A 23,502-nucleotide genomic window follows, 5' to 3' on the forward strand; every position below is an offset into this window, starting at 1 on the left:
TTAGGAATTTGGCAACGTATTCGAATATTGGCTTTACTCGCAATATAGAAGCTTCAATGCAAATATGTTCTTTCTGATGAGGTCAGTTCTATCAAATTCCTTTTGTCTCTTGGTGAAAAGAGGTGTTGAATTTTGTAGCTATTGTTGGTTTTCATAATTAATATTTTACCCCTTATGTAAGACATGTTCTTCATGTCATTTTAGCCCTTGAAATATATATAATGAATATTGTAAAACATGTTCTTCATGTCGGTTTGAAAAGAGAAAATTTTGAATTTTTGGCTCCAAATTTGTCAAATCGGCCCTCCCTCAAGTCAAGTCAGCCCCGGCTGAAGTGGCACCCATTGAGGCCATCCAGAACACTATATAAGACACTTGACCTCTTTCATCCATCACAATTCGATCTCACACATAACAAGTCATCTTCTAGGCATCCAAGCGAAGAAGAAAAAGAAGGACAAAGACATCTCAAGCATCTTTACTATCTCTCTCTGACTTTGCACGTGTGGTTCTCTCTCCTCCTGCAGCTTCGCACGAGTGAATTTCAGGGCATATTTTGAGCAGTAGGTCCGAATTTCTGGGCAGCAGGTCTGAACTTCTGGCAAGCATATTCTAGGCAGCAAGTCTAAATTTCTGGGCAGTTTCTAGGAGGCCTAGGCAAATCAAATAAGACCAAATTTGTTGGGCAGATTGGAGACTTTACAAGAGGGTTGTTTTGTTGAAATTTCTAAGTCTGACACGTTAGAAATCCCTACTGCATTATCTGGTTTAGTTTCTCCTACTTGTTCATTCCATTAACAAGTTATTTATAAATATAAATACTGAAATAAACACAAATGCAGCCTTAACTCATATACAGATCAACAACTGAAATAGCTGAGACAAACACACAAGGGACGCCGTTGTTTTTGGACAATCATCCCCGGAAAAACCTAATGCAAGAAAATCAGTGCAGCAGATATGAGGGTTTTATTATTATGCAATTTCTTAATACAACTAGGGTGCCAGAAATGGCTCACCCAACAAAGAATGCCCTCGGTAGCAGTACCTCTCCTCGAAGACGGATATTCCGGCTGATCAGACACCGAATGATCGATCCCACAGCTACTACAATAGCTCCTTAGCTGGACAGCGAAAGCTGTTCCAAGCTTCTCCACTGCTCTACGTCACTCTACTAGGGACTGCGTCGCCCTCTCAACTCACCAGCACTCAGCCCGCCCCACAAAAATCACGCAGTGCTGCCTCTTGGCCCTGCATCAACTCTGCTAGCCTCTACGCAGTTATTGATGCCTCTGTGTCAACCCCTTGGCTCTCTGCGTCACCCACACTAGCCTCCTCAGCCTCTGTGTAAGCCCCAACTGCCTCTGCGTCAACCTCCCCAGGCTCTACACTGTCTCTTTGGCACTATCTATGTCTCTTTGCTATGTATTCTCGGCCTCGTGCCGAACTACCCCTCGCTGCAACAGATCATTGATTCGATTCTCTCATCAAACCCCGCTCTAGAAAATCGAACTGACTGATCAATTTGGTGTATCTCCAACAGACCCTGAAGCCTCCTCTTATACTTTCCCTATTGAGTCTTCAACGACCGAGACTAAGTCCCTAATCAATGGCTAAGATAAGATTTGGCTTGATCCATGTCATTTAGAACATTCTCACACATTTTTATATTAATACCCATTAATATTTTAATTTTCCTAAGTTTAGACACAGGAACCCCACTAAAAATATTAATTATTTTAATATCTCTCCAACCAGGTGGAACTTCCCCAAACCATTTCTGGGCTTTAAAGATCTTATGTGCCTTAGCCTCTCCACCAATTTTCATGGCTAGAGCACATCCGATGCTACCACAAATCAACACTCCCTCTTAGCGAGGAATGTGCTCTAGTAATGCTCCATCACTGAAACATCACACTGATTTTCCACACCTGTACTTGTATTGATGCTTGGCCTACTGCCTCACATCATCTGCATTGTTGCTTTTTGTACTACTACCCATGACACTGCCACTGCCACTGCTACATCTGTACTACAGCTCCCTCTCAATATGCTGCCCATGCTGCCCCTAGCACTGCCACTGCTAACTGCTGCACTGCAACTCAATTACCGAGAAGTAGGTAACTGACTTCTCCCAAATATTGACATCCCAGTCAGTCTGGAAGCCTCCTGAAACTGAAGTTGCCCCTGCTGTTGTTGTGTGCTCCCTTTGTTGTTGTTGCATACACCTTTGTGCCTCTCGCACTACTACAACCTCCACTACGCTGCCTTAGAATTCTGCACCCAAGCTCTACCTTGCTGATCCACTACACTTTGCTCCACCCGACATCTGTCATCATGCTACTATAGTTAAGGGCTCCCATAGCCGAATATGATCCAAGAGTTTGGGCACCTCAAGGATCCTGCTCCTAGATTGTAGTCCTCCTGACTACAACTTGATGTCTCCCCACCTCTTCTCTAGAGGTGCATGAGTACTCATGGCACAGTCGACATCAATCTCGACCTCTTTCTCCACCTTAGTTGGAGCTGCCTTAGAATCGGAAGCCTCTCCCTTGTTTTTCTTCCTAGGACACTGGGATGCATAATGTCCTAGCTCCCCACAATGGAAGCATTTCACCTTGGAGATATCCTTCTTCTTCCTCTTCCCTTGTTGTCCCGCAGATGCTAGAGTTGCATCCTCCTCCTCCTCTTTCTTGAACCGACCTCCCTTGCCGCTACTCCCTGCATTGGTCATCCTCCTGATCTCTTCTTGGCGAAGAGATGCCCACATCTCCTCCCATCCTGGAAGAGTAGCCCTGCCCAAAATACTTTGGACGAATGTCTCCCACTCCTCGAAGACTGCATTTAGGGCAGTCCTAACCATAAATTCTAGATCCAGTGTAGACCCCACGGAAGTAAGTTGGTCGCAAATCTCTTGCACCTTGAGAAAGAATGGATCTATCTGCTCTCCTTTATGCATCTGATACGACTGCAGCTGATTCTCCAATAGCATCTTCTGCTGCACAGAAGTGCCCTGATACAAGGTCTTCAAAGTATCCCACATCTCCTTTGTTGTATTCTTTTCAGCAATATGTGGTACGACATGATCTTTGACCTCATCTAAGATCATGCACTTCGCCCTCGCCATTGCATCCTCATACTTCTCATTCTCAGCTGAGTCGACTGGGATAGCCATGGTTCTCAAGGCAAAGTCCTTGATGCGATGTTGATCCAAGACTGCCAGGATCCTAGCCTTCCAGATGACAAAGTTGGAAGCCCCGTCCAACCTTTCTTGATCCCTCAGTCTGTTCACTGCCATTTCAGCTCTTCTTCTGGACTCCCTCTGAGTTTCGACTTCCCTCCTGGAAATCTCCCTCTAAGTCCTGATTTCCCTCCTGGAAATCCTCTGGCCAACTGTCGAACCACTCCTCTCCAATCCTCCTTGCAACTGCAACTCGGTTCTGGATTTCTTAGCTAGAAATCCGTCAAGGTAATGACTCCCTCTACCTTGGTTCCATCTCCTTAGGTATTGTTTTGCACCGACAAAAACAGCACCCCACCAGCTTCTCAATCACAATCTACCCACAACTCCCTAAGCCCCGACAATTGAAGAAATTGAGCCTTTTAGGCTCTACGCAATCCTGGCAACGGCAAAATCTGCTCCTCTAGGCCACAGCGTCGATCCTTCCTGGCGGAGAAAGATGACCGGGCACTGCGTAGGTCTGATCTACTCCTCTTTACCTTTGCATTGACCTTCCTCCTGGCTCAAAATGATGACACAGGCCCTCTGCATCACTTCTTTTCTGCTGCTTCTGCTCTGGGACAACGTTGTCTCTCGGGACAGCTGCTATTGCTGCAAATTCTTCAAATTACTGTTGGTGCATCGAACTAACTAATCAATTTGGTGCATCTCCAACTGAACCTCAAGCCTCCTCTTATACTTTTCCCGTTGAGTCTTTAACGGCCGAGATTAAGTCTCTAATCAACGACTAAGATTAGATTTGGCTTGATCCATGTCATTTCGAACATTCTCATCCAGTTTTATATTAATATCCATTAATATTTTAATTTTCCTAAGTTTAGACTTGGGAATCCCATTAAAAATATTAACTATTTTAATATCTCTCCAACCAGGTGGAATTTCCCCAAACCAATTTTGGGTCTTGGAGATCTTATGTGCCTTAGCCTCTCCACCAATTTTCATGGCTAGAGCACATCCGATGCTACCACAAATCAACATGTTTGACCAGGTTTGACCATTGTATTGTTGGTCAGTTTGACCATCATATTTGACTAGAAGAATTAGGTGTATCTCTTGTTGAACTGAAGAATTCTCTAAGGAAAAGGTTGCTGGGTTTTTCCCCCCAAGTGGGTTTTCCCAGGGCAAATCTTGTGTTATCTTTGTGCATAGTGATCTCTGCTGCCCTACTCTTTTTATGGTTGAACTTCTGAAGTGTAATTGCTTAATGATAAACTGAAAGAGCTAAAAGAATATCTATATCATTGGAAGTAATTATCAGTTTTCAGAAATTAGTGCCTGTATCTACTGCACTTGAAAAATCAACAAGAGGTATGTATGCAATTGTTTGCCAATGAATCCCTATCAATTAAGGATGCCAAAGAGTTCAATGTTGTAGCGTACTCTAAGTTTATTGCGACAATAATTGCCTTCATGAAAAAGATATGATTCTATATTGTTTATGTTGTTCCATTTTCCTTTTTGTTTTTTCCTTTTTCAGTTACTTTGTAAATTCTCTTGTATTTTTGCAAATTAAATTTAAATAAATAAAAGGGGAGGTGGCTAGTTTTGGAAAGCACTTGCCATTGTGTATACTTAGATTTTATAAAAGCGCTCCAAATTACTCTAAGACTTTCTTTGGAACAGAGTTTCACGTATAAGAATAACAGCAAGTAAAATGAGAAACTCATTGGTGATTTTTGAATCTTTTATTCTACTTCCATTCTTCTCCATCTTTCTCATTCTTCCTTCCATGTCATCAATCTTTGAGTTGCATTCAAGCTCCATGTTGGTTGTACTTCCTGTATATTGCTCCATGTCATTGTCTCTTGCAGTGATGCTTGGAAAAAAGCTCCAAATTTATGATTCTTAAACCCCAATAGGTTATTTGCTTGTAAATATGATATATTCATCCTCTTTTGGCAGCCAATTTGGGCATCTTCATTGTGTGGGAAATCCTTCTTATGACTGCTCTCAATAGTTCACCAATTCAGATATGTTTTCCTTGTTGATATTCTCTTTCTTTTCATTCTCCATGCCCATCCACTCTGGCACCAATCACAAAAATTAAGTTTTGAAGGAGTAACTCATTCACCCTTAAGTAATAACTGTTGTTTTCTAGTGTAAAATTTGCAGGTCTGCAAACAGATTTGTAGGGTTTGGGTGTATAAATCTGACTTTATTCACTGTTTTTTAGTTATTTTAGCGCAAATTTGACATATATACTCGCTAATATGAATTTTTCATTCTTGATTGTGATGTTAGAAATGCAGACCTGAATAATTAATTGCAGATCAGCGAACCTTTTGCACAGAACTGAAGTAGATTTTTTCCATATTTGAAAAAGAGCAGCCTCAAATCATTAGGGAGACCTCAATCAGACTAGCATGCACTACTCCAGAAGTGAGAGAGATTGTCTTGGTGACAAAAACAGTTTCTCTTCCTGATCATTTGGATGACTCCTTTCTGAAGTTAGTGGCCAAGATTGAAAGAACAATTTTGGATGATAACAAGCTTGATATGAAAGTTCGAAAATTCAAGGTGTACTCAGCATCTGAATCTCATACTGACTGGTGCAAGTGTCAACATAAATTTAAAAAGTAAATTTACCCAAGGAAGTATTTAGAACCTCCAACTGATATAATCCTTTAATTCCTTTCGCTACCTACAATTCTAACTGTTGGGCATGGAATCCTCCCCAAGGCATGTTTTGGGGCTCAAAGCCCGAGTTTTGACCCAATCTTGTTGTAAAGCTCCACGAATTGCGGACACGGAGCACGAAAGTATGATAGTCACAGGGTTGTCCGCCCTAGTTTTGTAATGTAATGTCGGCTAGATAGACCTACCCATGGTCCGCGGACCATGGGATTGTATAAATAGAGCAAGGCTCTAAGTACCGGGATTTGTTGGCTTATTGGGGCTTGACCCAAGTTCAGAGTTAATTTAGCCAAACAAATCCCGGTACTACTGGCCCTTTCGGCAACAGTTTGCGGAGCGCGGACTAAGGTCTCACCCGAAGTAGTATGGGAGGGTGCTAGAACTAGGTTTCCGCACCCTAGAGATGTCTGATGAGTTCAAGTGGTCCGCGGTTTGACCCTGCACGCAGGTTGCTTCGTGCACTTTCCCATCCTTCGCCACCCGATATACACCCTTCACGCAGCCCTACTCAGGGGCAGAGCATCACGCTCTACGTTATTACCCAAGATCTTACTAGTATTCCAATGTTAGTTGATTATTTTAGCCTACTTGCATGCTTTGAATTATACTTAACAACATAAACCATTCATACAAGTGCGCGTAGTAAATAAACAGTATATTTGCAAATTATATCAATCATTCATTAACTCGAGAACAGATACACAAAATGATAACAAACTTCTCTTTATTAATTCATTCCTCGGTTACAAACTCGACTCCACCCTGCGCACTCAGCTGCAAAGGTCCGCACACTCAGCTGCGGACTACTAGGGCTCTGTGCACTCAGTTGCAAAGCCTTCTCCTACGCTACAACCCAAAGACACACTTCACTTAATTACTTAGAGTCTTCTCTCTCTACCTTCTTCCTCTATCTACTTAGAGCCTCGCTCTATTTATACAATCCCATGGTCCGGTAGGTCTATCTAGCCGACATTACATTACAAAACTAGGGCGGACAACCCTCTGACTCTATCATACTTTCGCGCTCCGCTCCCGCAATTCGCGGAGCTTTACAACAAGATTGGGTCAAAACTTGGGCTTTGAGCCCCAAAACATGCCTTGGGGGGGGATTCCATGCCCAACAAGCCCCCAACACAAACATCATGACTCGCCCTCAAGTCACTTTGTCGGCGCGGCGATCTTTGCGCAAAGTCCCTCCAACTGTTCTCGAACTGCACGGAGGTCAGCAACGCACTAAGCTGCTGCTTGTTGAATCTGCTACATGCGTTGTTCCGCGACCTCTGTGTCTGAACTGCTTTTCTACATCTATACTGGTATCTGCTGCATATGTTTATAGTCCTGTGCCTTTGTCCAGATCCTTGGAGCGCGAAGATTATGCTTCCGCCGGTTAGTCAAATAGTCGGGCCACCCGTGTAGGGCTTCAAGCGGCTGCCATTCACCTTACCTAGGAAAGGCTCTCCATTTAGTTTGACTAGCTGTACTGCGCCTCCGTCTGTGACCTCCTTAACCACGTATGGTCCCAGCCAATGCATTCTGAACTTTCCCGGGAATTTTTCAAACTTACTATCATACAGCAGTACTAAGTCATTTACCTTGAAGGTACACAACTTAATATGGCAATCGTGCCAGAATTTTTCACGCTGCTTTTGTACCTGCTGATGAAACCCAACGAGGAACCGCTCCTCCTCAAGTTCTTCCAATTGCGCGAGCCTTTCTTTCAGAGCTTCGCGGTCCGTCATACCTGTCAGCACTGCTATGCGCAGACTAGGTACAATATACTCCATCGGCATGATAGCTTCCATGCCATAAACTAACCGGAAAGGTGTTTGTCCCGTTAGTTTGTTGCACGTTGTTTGATAAGCCCATAGTACTGCAGGTACGCGCAGGTCCCAGTCAATGCGTTTCACATGGTTGACCGCATTCAGTACTTCGCATACTTTGTCAAAGGCTTCCACACGGATAATCTTTAGCACTCTTGGTCTTATCATACTTCCTGGTCGTCGTTCGCACCATCATCTTGCCCGCTCCCATTTGTCGGTCGTGTTTCCTATCACAAGGACGGTGTGCGTTCGTGTAGGTTGCGCACCATACGCCTGTACCCATCTGAAAAGGTGGGCGCGCAGCTATTTCGTCCGTCATACCCAGCTTTCATCTGCATCTGAGGCTTTCCAAACCGTATGAGCATCATCCTTCTGCATTCGCGCCAGTCCTCAAAACTTTTTTGATGCGTACCCCACCATCTTGCGAGCGTAGCGCGCAGTACCCACTTCAAAGCGTCAAAACGTTGTTGTTCCAGTACTTCTCTTTCAAATTGGTTTAGGAAATCATCCACCTCGGTCAATCCATCATACATAGGCAGATCTCTTACCTCTGTTGTCACGCAGCACAGCGACCTTGTCATCATGTTGCAGTTGAGCGTGGTTACCTCATGTAACCGGTTCTGCCATCATTCTATCTCCTCGTCCGAATCTGAGGTGCAGGAGCTTTCGCGCTCCCACGAAATCCTGCCATCCGCTGTTGGATTCACCCAGTCCTGCTCCCGCGCGGTTATCTTGTAGATACAGTCTAGATCGTCATCGCTGTCGTAGTCGCACACTGGCTCTGTGTAGCGCGATCCTTCCGCAGGGTCTAAAGGTACCACTACGTGCAGTGACTTTTTCTCAAAAATCATCTTGCGCTTCTTTAGATTTATCACTCCATTCATGTCAATGGCCCAATCTATTCCCAATAGCGCGGGATAGGGATTGTTGTCATCAACAATCTCTATCACTTCAAAATTTGCAAGCGCATTCGCACTTTCAATATCTACCGTTATTCCCTACAATCTTCCCATAGGTAGGATCTTTTGCTGGTTCACCATTCGCAATTGAATAAGAGACCATTGTAGCGTAGGCCTGCCCATGCATTCCCATGTCTGATTTGGCAGGACGTTCGGGTCCGACCCTAGATCCAAAATCACTTGATCCATTTCATATTCCCCGATCTGCGCGGTCAATCTCATCTCTCTTCCTGTTCGCGTTGTGTGCTTCCCGAGCTTCCGGACTACACGCAGTTCTATTGGCGTAGTCCCAACACATCTAGTGATGAGTTCTTGCAGCCCCTTCACAGCCTTGTTGTCATGCAGCAGCTTCATGCATGTCTCCAGAAAGGTAGTGAGCATTGATGGGTCCATTTCAGGTTCCAATTTGTCTTTACTACCTGAAGTGGAGACCTCAGCGAAGCTCTTCTTAGCTTCCATGAATGTCTCCTTAGCGCGCTCCAAATCAAATTCTGGTTCCTTTGTTAGAGCCTTGCGAACCCAAGCACTCTCTTCGGGTTGCTTGCCTTTGTCATCTCCTATCGTCATACCACTTCAGAGCACAATATTTACGTTCGGGTCTTCCTCGCACAGCTCAAACCTCATCATATGCAGGTTTTGAGTCGGGGGAGGTTGGAGTGCTCCTTTATTGCGCAACCTCGCTATCAACGTGGGACAGTCCTCCATCTCATGATCAAACTGGGTACAATATAAGCATGATGGTCTCGTCGGATTTGTACAATCGTGGGCATAATGCCCCGATCCTCTACAATTGTAGCATATCAATTGTCCACGACCTCTTCCTAGTCCCATTCCACCTCAACCTTGTCCGCACCCCTGAAATCCAGTGCGCGCCATCCCTGCATTTTGATCGAGGGCCCGTGTTTCGGTCTGAACTCTATAGGTAGGAGTCCGAACCATCATCAATTCATAACTTCTACAAGTGTGCTCATAGTGGCCTACTGACCTGCAGAAGTTACAGAATAACTGTTGGGAAGTCTGCATATACTTTTGTAATAGATGGCAGTTATCTGTAGCATGCTTTCCTCCTATCTGACAAATCGCGCACCATAATGCAGGCATCGCGCTCGGTCCTGCTTGTGCCTCCGGTCTCAATGGCATTGGTCCTCCTCCCGCAAGGCAGTTTGCGAATACTGGACAATGGTCCTTGTCATGTCCCTAGCCTTTGCACTTTACGCACCATACCTCCTCACGCGCTTCTGGGTGAGTTGTCCTGTCTTGTTTCAAACTCTACATCTCAAGGCACAAGTTTTTCAACTGCGCGTGGATCTGTTGAACTCCCAGGTTAGGATCTTGTATCGGGGTCTCGTGTAGTCTCATTGCGATCTCCAAGGCCTCGACCTGAGTGGATAGCTTCTACTGTGACAACGCGTTCCTTAGATGCGGTGTTAGCGATGCTACAAACCATGCATGGTGTTGCCCATCCATCAAGGTCATGTTGGCTTCACGAATCATACACTTCAGTCTCTGATCTAGCTCCCAGGGGGTTTCGCCTGGAAGCATCGCGATTTCCTTAAATCCAATAATCGACTGTCTCTAATTTTGGCCTGCTAAATTCCCTATTTAGGGCAACTTGGATATCTGCAATCCCTGTGTTCGAATTGTCATTGGAGTGCTTAATATACCACGTCAGTGTGCGATCCTATAGAGCACTGACCAGCATTGCTTTCTTTATATTGTCATCTGGACTCCCTGCGCTTCCCATACAACCTTTACCACAAACCAAAACTGGTCCGGATCTTCGTTCCCTACTCCTTTGAACACCGGCAACTTTATCTCACTTGCCATATTGTACTGTGGTGGTGGCGGAGGTGGTATGGACGAAGACGGGGGTGAAGATGGTGAAACTGGTGGTGGTGTAGGTGGGGGTGGTATGCGCGGAATTCGCTGCTTTATCAAACTGATCGCACTTCTTGGTGAGACCTTCGCGAGCTCTTCCTCGCTTTCTCGCGGAGGTGAAATCAAAGGGCTAGTTTCCAGTTTTGGACTACTTTCGTTTCTGTAGATCCTCCCACTTCACGTAACCCCAAACATCAATTTATTCGCATAACCCGCTTTTCACACAATAGCATTTTAATCCAAGTGTTCAAAGATTTAACGTACTTAACTCGCAATCCTTTGAGGAAGTGTCGTTTCTCTTCGCTATAGCTGATTGAAGTATCTACCGCGAACTTGATGATAAACCCTCCTATAATTCGATCGAGCCAATGGGCCACAGCGCGCGCAATCTTATCTTCCGATGCTTCCAGTCTACGCACCAACTCTAGAATCCACACAATAGGTTTGTCGAGCTTACACCTTCCTTGACTGTCTGCTAGCTTCGCGATCCACTCGTACAACTCAGAGGGGAAGGATGCAAAGAAAATTTCATGGATTTCCGTATATAAGTAGCAATCTAACCACTCTTCCTTTGATAATCGTGGATTCTTGTTTTCCTACACCACAAACTCGTGAATCTTTTTGTCCAACCACTGTTCAATTCCTTTCTTTGTCGAATTCCAGCGATACGACATCGGACATCTCTATGCAAATCCTGGTCGGAAATAGAACCATTTGTTAGCTTATTGGGGCCTAACCCAGGTTCAGAGTTAATTTAGCCAAACAAATCCCGGTACCACTAACCTTTTCGGCAACAGTCCGCAGAGCGCGGACTGTTGTCTCACCCGAAGTAGTATGGGAGGGTGCTAGAACCAGGTTTCCGCACCCTAGAGATGTCTGATGAGTTCAAGTGGTCCGTGGTTTGACCTTGCACGCAGGTTGCTTCGCGCACTTTCCCGGCCTTCGCGCAGCCCTACTCAGGGGATGAGCATCGCGCTCTGCGCTATTACCCAAGATCGTACTGGTATTCCAATGTTAGTTGATTATTCTAGCCTACTTGCATGCTTTGAATTATACTTAACAACATAAACCATTCATACATATGCGCGCAGTAAATAAACAGTATATTTGCAAATTATATGAATCATTCATTAACTCGAGAACAGATACACAAAATGATAACAAACTTCTCTTTATTAATTCCTTCCTCGGTTACAGACTAGACTCCGCCCTGCGCACTCAACTGCAGGGGTCCGCGCACTCAACTGCGGACTACTAGGCCTCTGCGCACTCAGCTGAAAAGCCTTCTCCTACTCTACGACCTAAAGACACACTTCACTTAGTTACTTAGAATCTTCTCTCTCTACCTTCTTGCTCTATCTACTTAGAGCTTCGCTCTATTTATACAATCCCATGGTTCGCGGACCATGGGTAGGTCTATTCAGCCGACATTACATTACAAAACTAGGGTGGACAACCCTGTGACTCTATCATACTTTCGCGCTCTGTGTTCGCAATTCGTGGAGCTTTACAACAAGATTGGGTCAAAACTTGGGCTTTGAGCCCCAAAACATGCCTTGGGGGGGATTCCATGCCCAACACTAACTCTTTTTCAGAGTTTAAGCTTTAAAAATCAGCATCACAAATTCAAACACTAACAGATCCACGGGACAAATTTCAATCAGAGAGTTGTGTGAAATGTCCATGCTACAAAAGGAGCTCAGAGGCCTTATATTAATCTTTGTAAAAAAATCCTTTCATGTTTTGTAGGCCACTAGAAATCCATGAATTCTTTCATGGTTCATGATGAATGAATTTTGGTGCCTTATCCTACTTAGTTCTTAACTTCTTGTAGATCAAATCACTGCATCCATTCCTCAAAATTAACATGACTGTTGATCCAGCTTCGGTCTCATTCATTAACAAATCTTATCCCAGTAAGCATCTTTTCATTTCTTTTATCCAATTTTAATGCATCTCAATTAGTATGAATAAACTAACCTGGCTGTGCAAGTTCTTCAAATAATATTTACTATCGTGTCTTACAATGGATTCTAGCTTACACCTTCAGCCTTGATTATGGATATGGTTTCAGACATGGGATTACTTTAGAATCTTGCTCATTGATTTTTCATCTATTACTTCTATAATTATAAGTTTTCCAGCTTGTAGTCTTCTGTCTGTACAAATTTGTAATGTAATTCGATCCCACCATATATTTCACAATATAGATTTTTTTTTAGAAATGCCTCTTATATGATCTCTTTGGCTAAGCTGCCATGCTACAAGGGATATATCTATGCTGTCAAAGTCACCCAGGACTTGCACCTGGTCTCATGTAGACCCACTTAGGGGTCTTGAACCCAGGTCTCCATATTAATACAAGCCCAATCACCTCACTGCTTGCCACTAGACCACATTTGTGGGCATTATATTATAGAATTTAAAGAAGTATTTCCTTCAACGTTTTCACTGTTGTCTTGGCATTGGAATTGTAATGATTTCCAAGTTACATAAATTAATCATTTCCACCCGTATAACAGTTATGTATGGAATCACACTTTAAATCCTGGGATAGATTGTGCCCATATTTAGGTAAATTTTCACTTTCATCCCTGTTGGATGATACATAGCAGATACTAGGTTTACATTCCTGTAACATGGTGTCTTTTTTAATATCTCATTTAGCATCCTAATCATATTACCATGCCACATCACTAGAGAAAGCCCAAATAATATTCCTCTCAAATTTTTCCGTTAGCTATAGCAAAAGTTCACTGACGATAAATTTCAGAGAGATCATGCATTTCAAAGTATAAGATGTAGGTCCACATACTACAGGATTATATATAGCAGAATGCAAGTGTATGAGTGGTGTTAAAGAAAACCTTTTGCAACACATCGCCATAGCTCTATTTGATCTGGTTTTGACATGTTCATTACATTCCTTGTGCTTCCGTTCATTATGAAGGATGCCTGTAGTCACAGTTGGAAGATGAAGAATGCTGAAATTAGCATGTAAATGCTGCAGCTCTAAACATAATGCATGGCACTCAAATGAACAATATTGTGTGAAACCAAATGATAGTGTTGTGTCACAATGCAAAAGAATGTAAGCAGATCGTGCAATCTACAATGATGGATTAAGATCAAAAACACACTAATCTAAACAACTATAGGCTTGCATTTTGCTCACAATTTTCAACATGTAATATTGTTGCAGACTGACGTCTTCAATGAAAAGTTTTCCTGCAAGAATGGATGCAGTTTTCCCCAATATTCTGTGATCTTCATGCAGGCTACAGATTAAAAGAAACCTATGGTACTAGCCTTTATATTTAGTTTTAAACATTTATTCTGGACACGGCATTTGAAAAACTCTATCATGTATCCACAATTCAAAGCTAATCATGCTCAATGGTCCAAGAATATGTCATTTCTTAGAATATTAGACTTTCAGCAACATCATCAAGTTTTTCATTTCTGTAATTGTACCAACAATGAAAACCAAATAACAGCAAATCAGTATAGTCTAAGAACATATGGGAAGGAATGATCCCTGCTATTAATTTGCACAAGGTTATTAAATTCTAACAAGCAAAGATGTGAGACTCGGACTCAGCAAAAAATCTGGCCAGCATTCGACTCAACTAAACGCAGCAAAACTCAGTTCAAGACAAAACTAAGCAAATAGAAAAAAACTCAAAATAAAGGAAAATTATAAAAAAATAATAACCACATTTCCAATCCATAAATCCTATAAAACAACAGTTTATCCACGAATTCATGTCATCAAATACAATATGCAAAATTTGACAAGTTTTTGGTAAATTTTCCAAGTTTTTGCCAAGATAAATAATTTTTAGCTAGAGTTCCCATGAGTTTTGGAATGATGGCAAGTTTCAATGAAAGGACTCATTTTGGGAATGGCTCAGCCAAACTCATCAAGATGTGTGATTTTCAGAAAAAAAACTCACAACTATTAGTACAGAAGTTAAACAAAATCTTGTGGCACGTGATTTCTTGACTGAACCCTATAGCTGTTAATCAAGGTTGTCATTGATGTCAATATGGCATTGGCCGAGATGGTAAATATTCTTGAGATGCCTGGTTGCAGATGATGATGTCATAACTCTTATTTGATAAAGATGCCATTAATGAAGATGGCAAGCTATTAATGATGTCATTATGATGTCAAGCCACTAAGAAGAAGTCTTGTCCCATATGCCTACTGTTCATAATGTCCTTGAACTAACCATGAAGACACCATAACCTCTTGTATCCTTACTCTTGATGAAGAAGCCCTAGAAATCATGATGATGTCCTTACTCTTGATGAAGGAGTCCTTCTCATTGATGCTCGTAGTGACTCTTGATGAAGAAGCTCTCCTTGTGATGATCTAGCCCTTGCTCTAACAAATTGATGAATGTTGCATATGGTTAATGACATATCGCTGCACACATGATGACATATATGGTGACGTTACATTTGATGACATGGACAATGAAGGAATTGGAGATCACTTGATGAATGCATGATGACATGGATGACTCACATACACTATGGTGAAGAACTTAGAAGCCCTAATGACCTCTTGCTGTCCTAATCACCCTCTGCACTAAATATTTCAAAGAGCAGTCACAAAGAAAATTATTTTTTGACACCTTGGAGGCATCTTTCCACAGTGAGACCTATACCATCTTATAGAGTATATTTTTACCTTTCTAATGAGCCCTTACTCGCCCTCAAACTCCCGGTGGTTGAGGAGATAATGAATTTTTAAGTTAGAAAAATTTATTTGGCAGCCTAGCTGACCTAAAAAAAACCAGTAATTCAAGTCGGCCTGCTCCCAGAAGACGTGTCCCTTCATGTCTAGACGAAATCACTATAAATATAAGTCAAAACATTTCATTTCAGATAATAAAAAAATTCAGTGATTATTTCAGAAACAAGACACAGAACAGCAAGGAAAGTTCACATCTCGTGAACCAAGGCCGAGGAGGATTTTTAATCACAGTTTGGGCATTTAAGATATCTCCTATAAATTCGGATCTGCACCTGTGAGTATTGTGTGTGGACAGCATTGCTAAGGGACAGATTTATGACAGTCCTGAGGAAGTAAAGGCTCGGATCTGTTGAAGAATTTACCTCAGATCTGTATATATGCTACATACACTTCGGACCTGTGGAGACATTTCAGAACTGTGACAGAAATTTCATTTTGGACTTACGAACCTGTTTAACATTTCTATTGAAATATTGCAGACTTGTTGTAACAGTAGTTCTTCTCTTCGGATTCCTTGAGGGCAGTGAAAATCATAGTGACCTTTGATTGGACCGTGGATCTATCAAGGCTAACATATCTATCACAAAGGTAGTTTGAAGAATATCTCTTAGGCTTGTGGTTGTCATCAGAATAGTGGAAATCATTTTTCAAGATCTGTGGTGAAGAAATCACATTCAGATCTCTGTTGAAGGCTTGTGGACTTGTGGTGACATATCCTATTGTGCAGATCTCTGGTAGCATATCCTTTGGACCTGTGAGGAGTGATTACACTTCAAAACTTTGAAATAGTATTGGCAATCTATTGCAGACTTTGGAAGCACAAGTACTGATAGTATATTACAGATCTTAGAGGCACAATATTGGTTGTATATTGAAAGACAATTGAAGGAAGCGCTAAGAGACCACTTGAAGCATCATTTGAGGAAAAACTTCTAAAGCTACCTTGAGCAGATTTTTGGGCTTATTCACTTGGACTAGACATTGAAGAAATATTGAAGAACCCTTGAAGTCATTGTGAAGTTGTGCTTGTTTTGGCAACAAAGATCTTGAAGTCAGGATCCTAGAGCAGATAACTTTGGATCAATTTGTGTAGCAGTGGAAGGCTAATTGCAACAGCATATTGAAGATCAGTTGAATTTTCTTTTGAAATTGAGAATTGGGTATGGAGACTATCAAGAAGGAGCAGCATGATTGAAGCATTGATGTAGTACCTTAAGAAGTTTTGTTTGGGTAATATGAAGAGCAGTGTTGACACCTTCTAAGAAGACAAGGTTGTCATTGATGAAGTGATTTGGAGAAGGCATTGCTGAAGATTGACAGGACTCGGTGAAGACGATTTTGGGAGCCGTGAGTTACTACCAAACATATCTTGATCAAGTATTGTAGTGGGTTGGAGCCCAAGTGGTTGGAGCCTCGAAAAGTCAAGGTTGGTGCCTTGGAGGATAGGGTTGGAGCACAATATTGGTTGTATATTGAAAGACAATTGAAGGAAGCGCTAAGAGACCACTTGAAGCATCATTTGAGGAAAAACTTCTAAAGCTACCTTGAGCAGATTTTTGGGCTTATTCACTTGGACCAGACATTGAAGAAATATTGAAGAACCCTTGAAGTCATTGTGAAGTTGTGCTTATTTTGGTAACAAAGATCTTGAAGTCAGGATCCTAGAGCAAATAACTTTGGATCAATTTGTGTAGCAGCGGAAGGCTAATTGCAACAGCATATTGAAGATCAGTTGAAGATTCTTTTGAAATTGAGAATTGGGTATGGAGACTATCAAGAAGGAGCAGCATGATTGAAGCATTGATGTAGTAACTTAAGAATTTTTTTTTGGGTAATATGAAAAGCAGTGTTGACACCTTCTAAGAAGACAAGGTTGTCATTGATGAAGTGATTTGGAGAAGGCATTGCTGAAGATTGACAAGACTCGGTGAAGACGATTTTGGGAGCCGTGAGTTACTACCAAACATATCTTGACGATGTATTGTAGTGGTTTGGAGCCCAAGTGGTTGGAGCCTTGAAAAGACAAGGCCTTGGAGGATAGGGTTGGAGCCCTAGAGGATCGGTGTCCTCAAGAAACCAGGTCCGAGCCTGTACCAGAGAAGGGTTGGTTCCCTAGGGGTTGGAGCCTCTAAACACAAGGTTGGGGCCTTGAGAAGATAGGGTCGGTGCCCTAGAGGTAGAAGCCTCCCAAAAGTCCAAGATGGTGCTTGGCAACAGGGTGGAGCCTGGGAGATTGAAGATCGGTGTCTTCATCTGGGTTGGAGCCATATATACATTGTACTTGATTTACTGTGAAAAAGAAATTAATAAAAGCATTTATTCTTATTGTTCATTTTGTGTTCTAAATATAAATGATCTAACTGGTAAAAGTAATAATTGTAAAGGAATATTGATTCACCCCCCCTCTTAGTGTTTCCAACAATAGCATTATAGTTAGTGTGAGGTATCACACTACCACAAGGAGGAAGACCCAAGTTTGAGTGCTTGGAAGAGAACTGGAGTTTCCACACAATTTTTGAGAGAAACTAGGAAAACTCGGTTTGGAGAATTAAGCAAGCAAGAGGTTGGCCACTAAGTTATTTAGGAGATAAATTATCTTAAATTAGGCAAGCAAGAGGTTGGCTATTAAGTTATTTAGGAGATAAAATATCTTAAATTGTTAAAAACCTAGTTGTGTTATTAGGGTTTATGTGAGTGTTCAATTAGGTTTATTAGAGCATAAAAAAAAACAGAAATAACTATCAAAGGTAAGAAGACTAACTAGGATTTACTTTTTTTCTCCTTTGTGAGCAAGTTAAATACTAACATGAAACGAAAGAGCTGAAAATGAAACATTGCAGCCCAACTAACACCTGTTTTCAACCTGTATGCAAACAGAAAACAGCAAGCATTAAGATTGATTACCCAGTTCCTCTAATGACCAAACAACCAGGAAGGCAGCCTAGGGTTTATTAGCCTCCCACACGGGTGAAAGCCCTTAACTAGGTTTTGAATCCAATTTAATGCTAAACTAAACTAACACTACAGCAAGCTCCCTGAGCTTGGAGGAAAAATCAATCAACAAGCAGAAAAGGAGGGTTAGACAGTGTTGCACTTATCGCAATAATATCAGAATTATCATGATAATATCGCCAAAACCAACCTTGGCAATAATATCGGGAGTGCCTTTTGAAATTATTGCGATAATTTTGGTAATTATCACGATAATTTCGAAATTATCGCCCTGTCTCTGTAAATTTCAATCAATTCTCTGTGAATTTCGAAATTATTGCCCTATCTTTGTCAATTTCGAAATTATCACCCCCTCTCTGTGAATTTATTACCATTTTTTTTCTTTTAACCCTAATCTTTTAAAAGTGAGTTAGGGGATTGAGCTGTGAGGATACTCTGACTATTTCTATGAAGTAAACAAGGGGAAATCTATTTCTTTCATTTCCATGATTCATCTCATGAGATACATCCCCTAGTAGTTAATGGTAATATTAATTAAACTAGCATTTGCACCAAATGTTGCAAAGGAAACTTCATAAGTCAGAAGTGGATACGGAAGAAGAGCATAGATGAAAAAAATAAAATGCACACTAATCCAAACACGGCTCATCGTGATAAAATGCACACAAGTCCAAACATCAATCTGTCACAAGAAACATCACCATCAATTTCAGAAATATATGCAGTCGAAATTAGCATAGAAATTTCCACAATCCATGAGCTCATTAAATCTTCCCTACCAATCACATACTTCCAATCTATCGGCTCTTATACACTCGAAATTTGTTATGATGACAAATGTCTCATGTCCTGTTGGCTTGCTGCAAAGATTTAATAAGCATTATTCCATGTGCAATCATCTTCCTAGTTTTTCCTTGGTGGTCTTATATCAGAGTCAATAGTGCAAGAATATTTAGACTATGGACAATCCCTAGAATAATACAAAACCGACTAATGTAGTTAAAAAATTGTCTCTTTCAGCCTTCAGGGATTACCTGGCACACAATTTGTCAAAACCATAGACAATCAGTCCTGCAGAAAGAAATTAAAAGATCAATAAGATTGTGAACTATTAAATAGCAAGTTAATCTGCTAAAGCATCAACAAGTCCAAAGCATTCAGAAAAATAGATGCATGCCCTCAACTTCCCCCTAGGTTAGTTTTGTGTGGTCTCCCATCAGCTTTGGAGCAAGACCAATCATGACCCCCGTCGCTCAGATAGGATCTATCAACTTTCCCACTTGTAAGAGGCTAAGTCGAAGGATCTCCTAGCCTTCAATTGTCACATTTCTACAAAATCATAGCGAAGTTTTAATGCCTTTACTAGGATCTGAGTGGCTCCCTCTTCACAATTTTTCATTATCCAAAATAGAGATCTTTAGCTCTTTTCTAAGGGAGATTCTTAGGTATAGAATCTATAGATCAAAATCCTCGGTGCTTCTCTCTATCTAGAATCCTCTAATCTCTTCTTCCCCCCCCAACCTACTCGGTTGTTCTACTTTCAAGACACTTTCGAGGAGCTCCCATCCTAGAGCTCAAGATAGACTTCATTAGATCGTCAAATAGAGCAACTCTAAGAGGGCCCAATGCCAGAGACAGACTACCTCAGCATAAAGTACCACTCTCCAAGCTCTACCAAGAAACCAGTCTTCTGTTTGCAGTTTCTTCCTCCTAGCCTTGTGTTAGCAAAGATGGGTCTCCTCAATCTAAGGCTCCTCCTAGGCTCCATCCTGGGATTACACAATCAAGCTCCATCAACCCCAGGCACTCTCCTAATGACCCTCTCAGACAATGCATCAGATCCTTCATAGTGATTGAGGGCTCACATGAGGAGACCTCTCCCCTCCCCTCTTTTCCAACCTCAGCTTCTAGTTCCATAACCACTTGACATGTTCTTATGGAGATTTCACTATATATTCATTGTTCGTCTCTGTCGTTCTCTTTCTTGGAATATCTTAGCTTTTTGTAGTTTTATTATTAGATCTTTTCATGTTGCTGTCAGGGTAGCTATAGCAGTTGCCTTTGCATTTGCACTACGAATGACATTGGCAGTACTCTTTTAGTCCCACTGACTTAATATCTGTGATCATTCATTGGAGAATGAGAAAATTATCCATCTTATATTATCATGGCATCATAGAAATGCTGGAAAAAGGAAATAAGTAATCAGAACCCTACCATACCAGTATGCAAATAATTAGTCTTTAAAAGCTTATTTTCTTTTTGGGGGAGCCTATTATGGTGCCTAAAGATTGAATAAAGGAAAAGGGATTTGCAATTACAGTGTGCACACATGTATATCAAAGTGGGGTGCATTCTAAAGCCTCACTGAATATGTCGGTGATTGATAACTCTGTTTGTATTTGCAATGACAGTGTGCACACATGTATATAAAAGTGGGGTGCATTCTAAAGCCTGACTGAATATGCAGGTGATTGATAACTCTGTCTGTATGACCATGTGCATAATAGGGCATTGGGTGCAAAATTAAATATATTTATAGAGAGAAAGAGTGTTTTCAATTCATATCCTACTTGTATATCCACAAGACCTTTTTCAGTGCCAGCTCAAGTGAGGATTGATTTGGATTCAGATTAAATAAATGCTAAAATCAATTCATATCCTACTTGTATATCCACAAGACCTTTTTCAGTGCCAGCTCAAGTCAGGATTGATTTGGGTTCAGATTAAAGAAATGCTAAAATTAACTATCGATCGATTATCATGTGTAAGATCTGATATAAATAGAATCATGTAGTTTATTCTCTGTGAATTTCGAAATTAATTCCGTCTCTGTGAATTTCATAATTATTACCCCGTCTCTGTGAATTTATTACCATTTTTTCTTTTAACCCTAATCTTTTAAAAGCGAGTTAGGGGATTGAGCTGTGAGGATACTCTAACTATTTCTATGAAGCAATTAAGTGGAAATCTATTGCTTTTATTTCTCATGATTCATCTCATGAGATACATCCCCTAGTAGTTAATGGTAATATTAATTTCTTAAAGTAAAAGTGGCATAAAGGAAAATGTCACTTTTACTTAAATTTTTAACATTGTCATTACTTGACTCGAGATGTTTGAGAGTGGTTCCTGTTGACCACTGGAGTGGCACCTAATGATTATATGAAGACTCCATAACCAATTATGATCTAGAGGACACTTGTACCATTAGATATCATCAGTCAACGAAGTTTTTTAACTCTACTTCTATCTTCTCATCATCTTTCTTGTACCTAGATACCACACCCTGCGGGGAATTGTAATAAGTGATACTAATAATGATGAATTTTTGAGTCTGTAACAGACCTAGGACGTTGGCACTCGATCAGTGAACGAGTACACCTTGGAGTGTTTTTTTATGTGATTAATTATCCCTTCTTTTCAAAGACGGATAATTTTCTGGGTTTTTTCACTCACGTTTTACCTCAAAACCAAGGTGACAGTTTGAAGGTTGAGCCCCTAACACATATTAGTGTCTAGATTCGATGTATATTACCATACTAGATCACACAAAAAATTTCGTGGAATTTGGTTAGGTCTAGGTAGTCATTTTTTAATTTTTTAGATTTTTCGCACTACAAAAATTGCTAATAAAATTGTAATTGTAATGTAATAAATGATGTCTAGAGAAGTTTTATGGGGTATGAGTAATAAAATTTGCGCCTCTCACCCTCAACTTTCGACTACGACACACTTTGATGGGTTAAAAATGTGCTTTGAACCCTCAAAACCCACTTTTCCTAGGTTTAGTGGGAAATCTGACAATTAATTAAGCCAGAAATTAAATAAATGGAGAAAAATAAATATCCACACATGCTAAATGTTGTGGAAATGAGGTGGAAAATTATGGGGGAGTTAAAGTGAAGTCCTGAGGTGATGTGGACTCCTAGAATCAAGGAAAGGACATGTGCTCAAATAAAATCGAATTTCTGGCATTAAAGGAGAAAGTTACTTGGAAATTCGAATTTGTGAAGTTAATGCACATTTGGGAGGATATTTGGTGGAGATTTTTGTGGGAAATTGTCCCCACATGGGTTACCACCCATATACATTTGTCATTCTATCATAAAATTCAAATTTGGCACATAAGGGAAGAAGAAAATGATGTCCACTTGCCAGAATTTGATTTTTACACTTGGCATTGGAGCTCCATTCAACAAATTCGAATTTCTCTTTGGGATTGTCACCTCATGCCACTTGTTTAATCACTTCTACATTGGGATTGGCTCCAATGCCATTTGTCATTGTCATTCTTCATTGGGATTTGCTCCCAACTCTTTATACAATAGTCATGGACTCTCATATTGTATCATGTAATAAGCTTTTGGGCTTGAGGAAACTCTACCATTTTGTACTTGCATACTTTCTTAATACAATCAAGACTTTGGGGATATCTGGTTGGTGTTATCTTGGTGTTATGAAGTGATGTCCTTTCATACTATTGCTATTGTGTTTAATTTCTTTCACATGTTGAATTAATATTAGTTTATGCTTGCCATCTTGCTTGGATTGATGTGTGCAAGTTATCTTGCAGATATCATTGATTTAGAGTAGTATTCTAGAGATAAGCTTGCCAATTTATTTTAGGAAGAATGCTTGGTTTATCTTATTCATTATATTGCTCTAATCTTGTGCAAACTAATACATGTTCAAGTGTGTGGGAAAGATCTTTTGTATTGTGTGCAGGAATCCATCTGGAAGTGGGAGAAATCTCAATTAGATCAACTCACTCCTAGAATCACAGCGATCCAAGACTCAACCATTTTTTCGCTTCAAGTTTTCAATCCAACGAAGAGCAAAAGAGAGTTTTCTTAATCTATAGCTACTTGATCATCCATTTAAAATTCAAAATACTTCTTTGATTCTATTTCTTTCAAAGTTATATCTCCTATTCAAGAGTCATTTCTAAAGCTAGGCAAGTATGGGGTTCACTCCCATTACTTGAGCTAGTACTTTGTAAATTAAATTATAAGTTTAGTTTTGGTTTCTTTTTCCTAATTTTACACTGACAATTGGTATTTTTTTGTGTTTTGCAGCCCATAGGCTTGAGCATTGGGCAGCAAAGAGCTTTGGAAAACTATTCACTCGTGTGTATACAGGACCCCCTCATGCTATCCAAAGATTAATTTCTAGGGAGGCCATAAGCACTTGAGAGAGATTCGCAAACTCATCGAGGTCGTGAGCCTTTTGAGCCTTGTGAATCTCTTTTGG

General features: G+C 40.9%; 1 protein-coding gene across 5 annotated transcripts in view; it reads right to left on the reverse strand.

Moving 5' to 3' along the window:
• The window catches only part of LOC149228174 (autophagy protein 5-like), a 362,140-nt gene that overhangs the window by 160,542 nt on the left and 178,096 nt on the right, over positions 1-23,502 (reverse strand). For all 5 annotated transcript variants that reach the window (XM_089378082.1, XM_089378081.1, XM_089378079.1 and 2 more), the window contains one exon: positions 13,400-13,487. In XM_089378082.1, the coding sequence (XP_089234208.1) occupies positions 13,400-13,487 (88 nt within the window). The remainder of the gene's footprint in view (positions 1-13,399; positions 13,488-23,502) is intronic.

This window comes from Pinus tabuliformis, chromosome J (assembly GCF_031772625.1).
Source record: "Pinus tabuliformis cultivar Carrire ecotype Pingquan chromosome J, CPIR1, whole genome shotgun sequence".
Classification (NCBI taxonomy): Eukaryota; Viridiplantae; Streptophyta; class Pinopsida; order Pinales; family Pinaceae; genus Pinus; species Pinus tabuliformis.